This window comes from Podarcis gaigeae (genome assembly GCF_964106915.1).
Source record: "Podarcis gaigeae genome assembly, chromosome: 11".
NCBI lineage: Eukaryota > Metazoa > Chordata > Lepidosauria > Squamata > Lacertidae > Podarcis > Podarcis gaigeae.
Genome location: NC_139687.1, coordinates 36,557,015 through 36,571,050, shown reverse-complemented (window position 1 = coordinate 36,571,050; position 14,036 = coordinate 36,557,015). Strand labels below are relative to the sequence as shown.

General features: G+C 40.6%; 1 protein-coding gene across 2 annotated transcripts in view; it reads right to left on the bottom strand.

Annotated features, from left to right (window-relative positions):
- PDE8B (phosphodiesterase 8B) overlaps nucleotides 1-14,036 on the bottom strand; it is a 43,042-nt gene that overhangs the window by 9,792 nt on the left and 19,214 nt on the right. For both annotated transcript variants that reach the window (XM_083703765.1, XM_083703764.1), the window contains exons 6-15: nucleotides 8,955-9,043; nucleotides 7,096-7,174; nucleotides 6,687-6,827; nucleotides 5,728-5,816; nucleotides 4,352-4,412; nucleotides 3,898-3,949; nucleotides 3,387-3,464; nucleotides 2,876-2,952; nucleotides 654-818; nucleotides 10-55 (exon numbers count right to left, since the gene is read on the bottom strand). In XM_083703765.1, coding sequence (XP_083559891.1) covers nucleotides 10-55; nucleotides 654-818; nucleotides 2,876-2,952; nucleotides 3,387-3,464; nucleotides 3,898-3,949; nucleotides 4,352-4,412; nucleotides 5,728-5,816; nucleotides 6,687-6,827; nucleotides 7,096-7,174; nucleotides 8,955-9,043 — 877 coding nt within the window. The remainder of the gene's footprint in view (nucleotides 1-9; nucleotides 56-653; nucleotides 819-2,875; nucleotides 2,953-3,386; nucleotides 3,465-3,897; nucleotides 3,950-4,351; nucleotides 4,413-5,727; nucleotides 5,817-6,686; nucleotides 6,828-7,095; nucleotides 7,175-8,954; nucleotides 9,044-14,036) is intronic.

Genomic DNA, 14,036 nt, shown 5'->3' with positions numbered 1-14,036 from the left:
GGAACTTACTTTTGGAAAATACATACTCATTTCCTGACAGCCTTCTCAAGCCATCCTGAAATAAAACAAAAAATATTTGCACGCTGCCGGATTCCACACACCAAGGAAAAAAGGAGAAGGGTGCACTCTTAAAAGACATTGTGATCAAGCCACAAAAGGTTAGGGAAGATTAGGATTAGGGTATCATTACGTTTATGCCCTAAGCAATATAAATTATGCTCCAAATAATTAGAAAAGCACATACAATGAATGCGTGAATGCTTGCTTAAATAAATACGCTATAAAACTTGCACCACCACTGAGAATTCAATCAGACATTAAAGCTGCATGCTCTCCTCCTTCAAGGCTGCTTATCTGGAGCAGTTTACAGAGGCAATTTTCTGTATCCACAGAGCTCCACTTTGGTGAACCAGGGCAAAGTTCAATATATTCCTCCTACTGTGCGTTCCATATGCTGCTTACATAAATCTTAACAGTTTTTACCACAACAAGCACCAGCAACAGAAGGCTGACGGAATGTTATGGTTTGTAGTACTATCAATGTAATGAGGCAATTGAGAAGCCACAGGAATTTTGCTTAGGACATCAGCTCAGCTGAAACACCCCACAACAGTGAGTGAAATTGGTTGTTTGATATGTGTCTTCTTACTCACAGTCATCAGACCTCCAACAAGATCACTAGTGTGAGGATCCTCATCTTTGGTACCTAACTGAGGAGAGTAAAGTTCTGTTGTCCGTAAGATTTCCAAAACCCGATCCAAGGCCTCTGCTACAGTTACAGGGCTGTTTTCTTGAGCGGAATTGATTATATTAATGACCTACGGGGTTACAAACAGAAAGGAAAAACATATAACAGAGCTATTGCTCATTTTTAGTCTACATGAAACCATTAAGGAATTAGTATGTAAAAGGAACATCAGATGAATAAAGCAGTTGATTAATCATCTTATTTAAATAATTAACTAATTAATTTACCATTTAGATTAATGTATTGCTAAAAATTCAAAATAGGTGCCTTTTTGAGAATATTGAAAGTACTATGATAATTTAAAACTTATAAGCAAAAACACTTACTGTTATAGGGACAGACTGTATTTTATATTTTCAAGCCCTGTTACAATGAGTGCAAAATAGACACTAAACAGTAACAAATGTACCATTAACAACTGATTACAATTTGCCTACATCAGAGGTTTTCAACCTTTTTGAGTCTACAGCTCCCTTAACCAACTACATTCTTTCTGCGGCACCCCTGTGGGACTCAGGAGCCCAGTTATGTTACCCCTTGCCTGCAACGCTGGCAGCTTCTCACCCTTTTTTGAACACCTTCCCCGTGAAGCGTTCCCTCAGCTTCTTCTCCTCTCCCCTCTCCTAGTGAGTTCTCCAGGAAGTGCCCCCCCTCCGCCCCAAAGAGAGGTGCCTGCCAGAGGCACCATTTGCCTGTGGAGCTTATAGCCTGGGCTGTTGCAATAAACAGCTATGCAAGCCTTTGGGAGGCAGAGACATGAGAGGGCATCAGAAGAAGGAGGGAAGTAAAGAGGGAGAGAGGGCAGTGTTGCCTGCGGCACCCCTGACCGTTTGGGCTACTGCAATGCGCTCTAGGTGGGGCTGCCTTTGAAGGTGACTCAGAAACTGCAATTAATCCAGAATGCGGCAGCTAGACTGGTGACTGGGAGTGGTCGCCAAGACCATATAACACTGGTCCTGAAAGACCTACATTGGCTCCCAGTATGTTTCCGAGCACACTTCAAAGTGTTGGTGAGGTTACAGGGAACCAGGCAGAGGGCCTTCTTGGTAGTGGCGCCCGCCCTGTGGAATGCCCTCCCACCAGATGTCAAAGAAATAAACAATTATCTGACTTTTAGAAGACATCTAAAGGTAGCCCTGTTTAGGGAAGTTTTTTATGTTTGATATTTTATTGTTTTTAATATTCTGTTGGAAGCAGCCCAGAGTGGTTGGGGAGGCCTGGCCAGATGGACAGGGTATAAGTAATAAATTATAATATTATTATTTTTTTCCAAGGCATCGTAGGGTCCGACGGCACACTGGTTGAAAACCACTTACCTACATGATTAAAATTGGCATCACAATTAAGCAATTAAAGTTTGTTCCTGTAATCCTATTCCTTCTTTCCTGGGAGTAAACCCTATTGAATTCAGCGGTACTTGCTTCTAAGTGAACATGTACAGGAGTGCGCTCTTAGTTGATTACTGATTCAACTTGGGCAGTTCTATTATGTAATAATAGTTTATATAGATAAAGCATTAGTTACTATTTGAGAAAAAACATCCTTGATACATTTCTTGTGAATTTAAAAGGACATGTTTACAAGAAGTTATTAGAGGCATCTGAATAAATAAATAGCATGGTCTCCATTCATGTGTTTGATAAGCAACATCTTAAAATTAGCTGGGCTTTAAGTTGCTGCACCTTTTATTTATCTGCTATAGTAGAAACTACATAGTTATTGGTCCAGTATGCATGTAGTGTTATGTCCCATGCTCATGGTTTGTGTATCCAAGACAAACCATGAATAGTAAGCGAAAAACAAATAGTGGCTACAACTCATAGTTTGCCTACAGCAATATAATGCCGGGCCAAACCATGACATAATTCCAGGTAGCGTAACAGCTGGATAACTGGAGGGGGAGTGAAGCAGTTATGATTTTAACTGAGAGTACATGCACACTATCATGCTCACACTTAGCCATGGTTTGGCTTAGTGTTACATGCAAACCAGGTCATTGGGGTGATGTCAGACATACTGTGTTGGCTGAGCGCATCTTAAGATATCTGAATGCCTTGACAAGCCTTGCTGTATCTGTCCCGATTGTTGATGTGTGTGAAATTTAATCAGAAAGTTGTTGACTCTTACCTTTGTGATTGGGGCTTCTATCGTCATGGAGTGTATTCTTGCCATTGATGAATACCGACGATTCTGTAAACTTGGGGCTGCCATTAAACAGAAACATTTTGGCATTTAAAACAAACAAAAGTAAAAATCTACATCCTCGTACATTGCATTATTTTAGATGTGTGGGTCTACCTTGAGTTCCATGATGAAAGAAAGGCAGGATATAAATGTAATAAAATAAATAAAGAAGCTACGGTCCCATCCTATGTTCTTAGAGAGTAATAAATTATTTGCCAGTAAAAGATGGAGACACCTCTGCCCCCAAATACTTTCCACTGTTCTAAATTGTACTGCTTTCTATTATTGTTGCTCAATAGCCCAGACAATAGGGAGCTACTTTTAACAAAAACCTTGAAGACACATCAAGTGCCTCTCTCTCAAATCTTCAAAAATGAACAGTGGCAGTAGCAGCAGCAATCTAATCCAGGATCCTGAACTGCTAGAAATATTCTCCACACATTGGTGTCCTTACCATCGCTGCTTCGAGAAGTTATTGATTTGACATCAATAGATTCTTTTCTCCTGTTCTTGCATCTGAAGGAGTGAGAGTCTAGAAATATTACAGGAAGGTATTTTAAAAGTGGCCAGAATTTATTTTCACACACACATTTGTTTTAACTAATTTCTCATTTACGGATAAATATATTTAAGAAAAATTATTTTCTTGATCAGAGTAGGTTGTTAAGCTAGCAAAATGTTTCTCAAAAATTTTGCCCTTGAACCACCATGTAAAGCACATTTCAATACATAATGGATTACATTCTCTACCTGCAAATCTGTTGAGAGACAGGCATCTCTTTGCATCTACCATCCAACATGGCAGAAGGCATAATCTGTAGGCATAATTCTAGGAAAGCCCTCAGGGGGAAAAGTACCAGTTCTGCTAGATCCTTGATGGTACTTAAATATATATACATACACACTGCTGAGAGAATTTAGATGATTATAAAATGATGCCATTTGAAGAAAGATTATTCTCTAACCTGACTGAAACTGGTCTCCTGCACACTTTTCATCATGATGGGTCTTGTAGGTCTGGTGTCATGTGAAAAAAAGAAAAGGAAATAGACACATAAACTTCTGATTTAGCTAAACCTTAGCTGCACAGACAACCTTGTGGTATGCAGATGTGTGCTTCCTTTTCTTCTGACAACTCTATTTGCACCTGTAAACAATTTAGCTTTCCCTAGGACCAAATTCTGCTACATGATGTATTCTGTGTAACTTGAAAGACTGCATAATTCTCTCCCCAAAATCTGGCCCAGTCATTTTGCTTGGTCAAATAAACTTGCATGCTACCTGGTGAAGTCTTCCAGATAGTATGTTTTGGCACTCATATTTTAAATATTACATAATGTACTGGCTGTGTGAAGAAAAACAGTTATTACTATGGGATATCAAGAAAGGCGGTTGTATACTACAAAGAAAACACAGTACCTGTTTGTTGCTGTCATTGGTGCAACATAGCTTCTTGATAGATACAAAATGACGGATTTTCCTGCCAATATTAACAAAAACAACAAAAGCACTGTTACTAAATAAAATAATTTTGGCACAACTGGTGATTAAATTGTTACCATCTACTTTAAATAAAAAATTCAGATCTGATTAATTAAAAGAAACCTGTTAATTAACTAATCCATCACTGTCAGAAAGGTTTGAAAAAATCTAATGTCTAAATTAACATATTGCAGAAGAGCAAATAACGGAAACATTTTTTAGAGTGTTTTTTTTAATCTGTGATGTTTTGGAATGATAAGTATCAGGACAATATTCAGTCATATGATGCTGTTGACTTATTATAATTATACAGATTGCATAAAATTCAATATTTTTTTTCCAAATTAAAAAAATCCTATAATTATTATTGTCACTGGTTTATTCATCTCATCCTACAGAATAGGTCAATTATGTTCACATTTTAAAGAATGAGACTGAGAGATGAGACCTTATTTAAGGACAACTATGAGTCTAACTATGTGCAACATGGGAATTCCATGACTAGCAGTGGAATCCTATGTGAGTAGCTCTCCTAAATTCAGGGGAACTTACTCTTTAGTAAAGGTGCACAAGATTGCAGTCTGAAACTCCTCACAGCTTTTTTTTCTATGAAAACGTATGGAGAGTAGTTTGAATCAGAGATGCATAGGGGAATTCAACTATTTGCCCCTATTTCAACTATTTGCCCCTAACCCCAAGGCTGCTTTGATGGGTGTTCCAGTCGTGGAATTTCCACATCACATGTAGTTTGACTCTCAGGTAATCCAGGTAATCGAAGGCTTGTGCCTTGGCAATGGCACTAGCATTTGGTGAGAGTCACAGGTGAAGTACAGTTGAGGATTAGCAGCTGGTGGGAGGGAGACAGGGATAATATTTATTTTATCTTAAAGCATTTATACAAGCGGTGTACTGTTATTATTATTTTAATATTGTTAAAAAACACATCCTAAAACAAGCAAACAGAAAACCCAGCTTATAGAACAGAGATTCAGGGGAATCAAACACATAAAACTGGGTCCAATCTGCAGAAAACCTAATTGCCATTTACTCTGATTTGGCGGTGAAACGCAGGTTTTCCTAGGGAAAGCACTGAGAGAGAAGAAATACACACTCAGACACAGAGCTGTAAAGCCCAGACCTGTGCCAAGAAACATGGCACTATTATATGGAATTATTATATTTGATAGAAATATAATTATGCATATAGGTGTATATATTCACAGTCATCCATAACCTGATTCCATCTATTTATATACATATGTATAACAGAGAAAACCATTACAACAGAGTGCACTTTTAATTAACAAACTTACCCTCCTTGGCCGGTTACAGGCGTTATCTTCACATGCTGTTGGATACTGTCTCCTGATTTCCTCCGTGCATAATAAACTCCTTGCCATTCCTAAACAAGTTGAGTGAAAACAACATTCTAGTAAGCTCAGATCACAAACCCCTTTCTTAAAATAAACATTTCTTTTTTTTTTTGAGTATTTTTTTTTTGAAACTTATAAAATACTTTATTTAAGAAAGATACACATATACACAGATCCAAAAAAGTAATATACATATCTAGATCAAAAAAAGAAATAGGAAATAAAAAGAAGAAAAGAAAAATAAGAGCAAACAACAAGAATACAAGCCAGAAAGAAGAAAAAGAAACTTTGACATTTACACTTACACATAGTCGACTTCCATTCACCTCGGCTTAGGATTATATACTCTCATATATCTTCTGCAGTTATTCTTACTATAGCTCTAAACTTCGTAGGATTTAATTATCGTCTACTGTTAGGTTCTTAATTCCAAGATTGTTCTCGATATAGTTTAGAAATTTAGTCCAATCATCTTTTAATTTTACGGTATTATAATGCCTAATGCTTTGTGTTAATCTCAATTAACATAGAATACATAGAATTGGCGAGATTAAAATAAACATTTCTAAGCTGGTAGCATTTTGTGACACCACACTCTCAGACACCTTTTACGTGAGAGAATCATAGATGCACTGACAGCAAGCTACAAGCAGAGAATCCATCATCCCAGAATCTCCACATGGCAATAAACTCTGCACAAAAGCAGATTTTATGCATGCACACACACAATTCCTTCCCTCTTACAGTTTTGTTACAGGGTTATCCAATTGCACATGTTCTCCAATAAAGTTAAGGTGTCCTAGATTTGTAATTTACCAACAGAGGAAAATGATCTCAAAGGTCTGTTCAGTTTAAGGAGGTTTAAGGAGGCAGGAGGTAGAATTTAGCTAGTCACCTACTTTTCCTTTTTTTATACAAGTGTTGATCGTGTCCAGTAGGTCCACACGGTTTTTGTCACTCTTTGGAAGCTCAGTGAGTTCCTTTCCTATTAGCTCTCCCTTTTGATAGCCCATCATCCGTTCAAAGGCTGGATTGACATACTATAAACCAAAGAAACCATGTGAGCAACCAAGGAAAGCGTGAACTTAAAGATGCATTCCGCATGCCTATGCTACATTCAGTCCCCAGTATGAATACTGTTAGATACATTTCCATTGTAGAACTCCCTCCCCCAAAAGATATTTAAGAAGGAAAGGAGGGATATTGCACAAACGTCTACATACAACCACAGAAGTCAATGGTGTTCAATCAACTGATATATCAATACACAGGTTTCTGAAGAGTAAGAAAAATGTGCCTTTTCCATACCTGAATTACATGATCCTCGCTAGTTATTTCTATAGCTTCATGACAGTGTTCCAGTGCTGTGAACACTGAATTGCAAGCCCTGAAATTAACAAGTTATTATACACCATTAATATCTGCAAGTGCAACAGGTCAGGATTACATCAGTGCATGAACTAAACACAAAGAATTATTTTAAAAACATTGCAAGATGTATTGCATTTGTATGTTTTCATTTCTACCAGGATTTTCAATGTATTTTTCTACGATACATCTATGGAGAGGATTCTTAGGCAATATGTAATGTATTCACAGTGTAGATATTGTAAAGAAAATACTGGTTGTCTGCATTTCTCCTGCGTTTTATTCTCTCTCTGTAAATGCTTCCTTTAGCCAGAGCAATGAATAAGCTTAAGTGAGGGGAAATGGGAAAAGGGGAAGATTCTCAAGTGAAGGAGGGGATAAGCAATCCTCCTCTGTAAGTCACCCCCATGACTCCCTCATTCCTGTTACAATGTGGAATGTGCACTTGCTGAGAGAAGTCTAGTATCACATGGGGGTCAAATTTATTTTGATTTATTGGGTAGGCCCTTGACTTGTGGATGGCAAATACTGATGGTACATTTTGGGGTAGAGGGGCCAGCAGAATTTTCTGGACCCAGTACACTTACCTCATTTATGCAAGGGTTATGCTCTGAGGTGCTGTATGTTGAAGTGAAATCACATACATTTGAAACACCATTGGAAAAGCTTGTAAACACACTGCCCCACCCATTTTTGTGACATTTTTGGGTCACTTCCAGTTTTGGCACAATACGCGCACATGCAATCACACACATATTGGAAGTGTCAAGAATAGTCACTGCCTATATGTAGATTCAGCTCCTCAGCTCCACTTGCAAAAGAGGGCACACATTTGTAACATTTTGGGTGCGATTGACATAATGAATCGTGTTAGTGGACGCCCTGCACAAGTTCTTCTGCTTAGGCAACAGGACTTTCCCTTCTCTCTTCCCACAGAATTGACTCTGGAGTGGGGAGCGGCAGAGCCCCCCCCCCCCAGGACAAAATGCAGAGGGAGAAGAGTGGGAATTGTTCCATCTGGCCCAGTGGCATAGCGTGGGTTGTCAGCACCCGGGGCAAGGCAAGTAATTTGCACCCCCTAACCCGTGGATTTGCGTCCCCTAACGCTAACCCCCAGATGTTGCGCCCGGTGAAGCCGGCCCCCCTGCACCCCCCACGCTACGCCACTGATCTGGCCAACTCCTTAAACTCAGATAGTGGGTGGGTATAAGTTCCCTGAAGCCATGTGGAAGAACAGCAGATTGGGGGGGGGGACCCAGAAGGAGAAAAATGAAAGAAATGTTTGCTTCACATAGTGATACCAACTATATACAAAATGCTCTACTTAGGTGAAGATATTCTGATTAGGAGAAACTAAAGCCCAAGGGAAGAAAGGTGAATACTTGGAATTTAAGAAATAAGGAGTCTGACTGAGGCAAGTGACTAGAAGCTGAGTCCCTGTGCAAGTCCCAAATAGCACTTACTCCTGATGGATGGTTAATTATTTGGTCTGCACTTCTCAAATCCTGGAACTACCATATTTTTCCGTGTATAAGATGAGGTTATTTGCTTTAAAAAAACAAAAGTAAAAAATTGTGGGTCGTCTTGTACACGGAACATGGGCATCCGGGGGGATTTTTTAAAATATTTAAGCATATGTCTGAGATTTTGGCTAGGGCGGGCTGAGGCGGTCCCTCCTGCTGCCGCCCCCCCTTTCTCCTCCCCCTCTGGGCTGCATGCTAGCGACTGGCTTGCCTCCTTTCTGCCAAGGACACTTTCTGTTAAGAACATGAACAGTTTTCGCACACATTTTTACGTACCGTAGTTTGAACTGTGATCGCACCTCGCTATGTTCTATTTGAATCAGTTCATTGTAACAAGCAGTGATGCTACTATTCTCCAAAAATCTCTAGGGGATAGAAAAAAAAAGCCTTATATGCAATTAAGATACCATATATCAACACAGAAAACATATGAAGCTGTCAGACCACTGGTCCATCTAGCCTGCTAATTGTTTATTCCAGGCTACCCAAAATGGTGCCTTCTGGGTGTTGTTGAACTACAACTCCCATCAGTTCCACACAGAATGAGCCAAAAGTGAAATTGCTATTCTCTTTTACTGGTAGTATTGCACTTTTTAATGTCTGCATCCTACTATGTTCTGTCCACACCAGTGGGCATAAATAATGTCTCAATGAGTCTCTTTTCCCAGCCCCTTACACAGTTTCTAGGAGCTTTTTGCAAGCATATTGCATTGTGATATGGAGAATGGAATTTTTTTCATGCCTGAAGGAGGCAATCACAAAACTGGAGAAAAGAGGTATGGCCATTTAGTGCTGAAAGCATGAATCCTACCCCACAAAAGAGAATGTGTCTTCACCCTAAAATTGTTCAGCCTGATGAAGCATTCAGTTATGAAATCATAAGAATCAGGAAGTCATAAGAGGTGCGATTTAAAAGATGGAAGGGTGGGGAGGCTCTAACATTTTACCCTATCCCTAGTAAGGCAGGTATTGAGTGACAGCAACTGCTCAAGGTTAAGGTGCTTGAAAGGTCACTGGCAATGCTGAGTAAAAACCGGAGGAGGAAAATAATTTGCGCCATACAGGAGCCACAACATTTGGTGTCTTATTTCTGTTCCCACTGACGATTATAGATTTTTGCCAGTGAAACTGGTAGCTGTATTGCATTGGAAGACTGGTTGTTAACTGAAGATCGGGGGGGGGGGCGGGGCGGGCTTTTTTAAGAGCACATGGAGACTTTGATGGCTATCTCAGCAGATGGTACTTTCTGATGTTACTTGCCCTATAAATGAACAAACGTTTCTATGACCAGCAAACAAACCTTTGAAAAAACTTCAAAGGCTTTTGCTGAAAGAATTATAGCAGTAAGAATATGCCACACAAGTCTCCACTTCCCCTCCCCACTGAAAAAGTAGCAGTGTCACAGTCACCATTGTAGGTGCAAAATCACTTTCACAAATTTTAATGTATTGGTTATTGGTGTGATGCTACATTTTCTTGCATAAGGAAAACATGACCCATAATATCCTGTCCCCACTTTTCTAGAATTACAAGTGTTGACCCAGTAGGGGATTCAGTAATGAGTCTTAAAGCAGGCTTTTTATTAATACAAAATCTGCCGTGGCCAAATAACATCCATGTTACAATTGCATCTCTTTGGCCTTCTCTTTCACATGAATCAGATGTCAACATAAATAATTTCTAAAAGGCAATTTAAGACTGATATGTGCAAATGCCCGTAGTTTAGATTTCCTTAGGAAGGAAAAGAAGGGGAGAATTGGTTTGTGCCTTGTACATTGCAAATTGTGCAAATTGTAAATTGCAATGTGTAAGGGAACAGTTTGGTTTTTGCTTCTGGGTGCTTATCTTAATGTTTTCCATGTTCTGAATTAATTTTTTATTTATGTTTTTATTGGGTTGAATCCAACAGGGTTCCACTTACCAAGTTTGGGCAATTCCCCTCTCCTACTATAGCCTCCACAAGACAGACACATTGTTTAGGTGGCCCCATATGCTTTGGGGAAGCTTTCAGGGACAAAACGGGGGGGGGGGAGGGAATGAATTGTGCAAGCAGAGCCTGTCTTAATCCTAATCTTGCTTTTGTGGGCAATGTGGGCTGGTGGATGAGGGGGAACCAGCCTGGGCAAAACTTCTGCAAACTGCAGAGACTGCATGCACTACATATTATGCGTACTGAACCCCTAAAATGTCATGCATATGTGATTGTAAATTAAAATGGTACCAACAGACAGGAGAACAGAATGGATGTGGCTTTTGCAACTACAACTGCACTGTACAGCAGGGTAAGTAAATCCTGAGTAGAAGGACTAGAAATGGACCTTTGAGAAGCTGGCTGTCAGATAAAAAGTATGTCATTTTAATAGCACAGAATGGTACAGAGCAGAGGTAGTCAATGTGTTGCCTTCCAGATGTTGTACTACAAGTTCCACCATCCCTGATGATTGTTGATGTTGACTGGGGCTCAGCGGTGGAGCAAGCTGATCGGGCGCCTGGGGCGGCGCACGTGCCCTGCGCCCAGGGGTGGGGCCAGTCCCCTGCAGGGTGGGGCCAGCCAGGGCAGGATGCTCCGTGGGGCCTCCAAGGAGTCTGTCTGCCTCCTCCCACTCAGCCTCCAAGCTGCGGAGCCTGCAGACGCCCAAGCTACTGCATCACTCCCAGAAGAGATGCTTTGCTCGGGCACGCCCGCCTGGCATTTTGTCACCCTTCAGTGTAGACACCTGGGGTAGATGGCCCCACTGCACCCCACTTCCTCTGCCTCTGCTGGGGCTGATGGGAATTGGAGTCCTAGAATATCTGGAAGGCTTCACATTGGATGTTCCTGTTATAGAGTAAGTCCCTCTCAGGTAATTTAGGCTATATATATGAAAAAGCAGGTCTGGCAAATGCAACGAGCAGCAAACGTATAATGCTGACAAACAGTTTTCTTCTGAGATGAGGAATGACAGAGTTGGGAGGGGAAACTTGAAGAACAAATGGCAGCATCTAATACGCTGTAGTTCCCTATAATGTTTGTTTACATTTTCCTTATTCTTTGACCAGTTACTTTGAAGTCCTAATGAAAAAAGCAGGCTACTGTGAATAATATACATTTATTCTTATTGTACACACAAACCCCAAACCTCTGAAATGGCTACAGCAATCCTAACCCCTGATCCATGCTGCTGGAGGGAGTTAGGATACAGCACAGGTGTCCTTCACCCCAACTCTGCTGGTGAAGATGCAGAGTTCACTGCCCCTGGTGTGGACTGTGGACAGGGTACTGTCAGTGAAGTTTGCACTAGTAGTACCTGCTGTAAGGCCTGGAACTGGATCTACTGGATCCTAAACCATTATAGCTGCCAGAGAGGGATGAGAACTGGCCCATTTGCTGTGCTAGCTTGGAGCAGGCTCAACAAAAAATTGTTCCTTGGTGTATGTTGTGTAGCTTTGGATGTGGTGGTGGCCCTGCTGCCCCCCACTGGGAGTTAGGATTGCTCCCTTGGCCTCATCAATACTAATGAAGTTGCTTCCAGGTGACTGTGCTTTGAATCAGAGGCTCAGCCTCTGGCTGCTTTTCCTGTGAACAAATGGCAGCCCAGAAGGCAACCAGTGAAGTATAGAGAGTGTCTGTCCACCCACTCAGTATTATTTTAAAGCCTAATCTTTGGTATGCTAATCCTTCTCCCGTCACTTGAGAACAAGGGCAACAAGAATGAGCTATAATACACAACCTAAAGATGGCATGGAGATATTCAATGGGATCCTGTCTGAACAAGTTGGTTGTAATTATTGCAGCAAATACATGAGAGAGAGAAAGATAAGAAAGACAATAGAATTCGCACCAAGAGATTATTAGACTGGGTCATTCATGCTGATTCACAAGACCAAACTGATCTGTCCATAAGGGAGCTGATGGATCAGTGGCAGGTTCAAAATGAGCCCATCTTAAAACCAAGCTGCATTTACAGCACCATGACACAGCTTACAAATGTAGGTTGGTGATGTTTGATCATTTTCCATCTGGATGCATGCTAATGTCACCAGATTCGTGAGGTGGCCAGCTATAACGCAGATCAATTCAGCCTGCAAATGAGCATGCCATTTTTGTGACTCAGTGCTAAATTGCATCATCAGAGCATTAAGCTCATATCCATTGAAATAATTCAGAAACAAATACTGAACTTTGGGTTTAGCACCACGTGCAAGAACCTGCATCATACTCAGGTCTTCAAACCCACACCCACCCACACACCCACACACCCACACACCCACTTTGACGTGGTCATGAGGACATAGGAAGTATCTACACCTGCTTTTAACCAGCCTTTCTCAACCTTGGGTCTCCAGATGTTGTTGGACTACAACTCCCATCATTCCTAACCAGCATGACCAGTGGTCAGGGATGATGGGAGTTGTAGTTCAATAAAACTAACCAGTTTATTTGTTTAATAAACTAACCAGGATCCTCATTATGTGTAAACTTGGATAACCCTGGATAGCTTAAAAGCAGGAGTCAAGTCTAATTTTATGTGACTCTTGGGCTTAAATTCATGTGGATGTCAAAGTGGGGAGGAAGAAAAAAGCAGGTGGCAAAAACAACAGAAAAGGGGATGCCCCCCACACTGCTGGCTCTGAACAAATCAGCACCATAAGTCATTTCTGATCCTGGCTTCTCTGAAATGACCATAGCTTGAACTAACCAGAATATTCAGAAATAACACATATAAGTCTGATTAGTTTAAAAGTAGAACTTTTCAATCTTCCGTTGCGGCTGCACCAAAGAAACACACACAACTCTATGCTTAGACTGAGCTCACAAAGACAAGAATTATGATGTTGAAGATGGAATTTTGAATAAGTTAGATAGTAAGTATAAACACAATAGCACTATTAGTAAATAGAATTAAAGAAGCCATGCCGGGGGGGGGGGCGCGGAGAGTCAAAAGGGTACATGGGGAAAGGGAAAGGTGTAACAATAGTTGGTAAAATGTGGATATACAACTACAATGTTAAAGGCGAAGAATACATGACGTGTTTTATTTACAGTATTTGAATATTCAAAGTTTATGTTTCTTATCTATATAATTTAAATATGAAATGTAAATAAATAAATAAATAAATAAGGGGGGGGGGGACACACCAGCACACACCAAACAGTTGGTCCCTCTTTGTTTTTCTTTTTAAATCCATCTAAAAATGCAGTTCTCCAGTGTAACCAGGTCTTTATTGGGAAGTTCAGGTGGTTGCTTGTGGAGTCTGACCTTACACCCAGACTCATTTTGTGTTTACATAAGGATCTTAAAGGCAAAGAAAGCAGCAGCCAGCTTTCCAGTCCTCTTCTGCTCAGGGCTGACCACAGAGGACCAGGCAGTTAAAGGT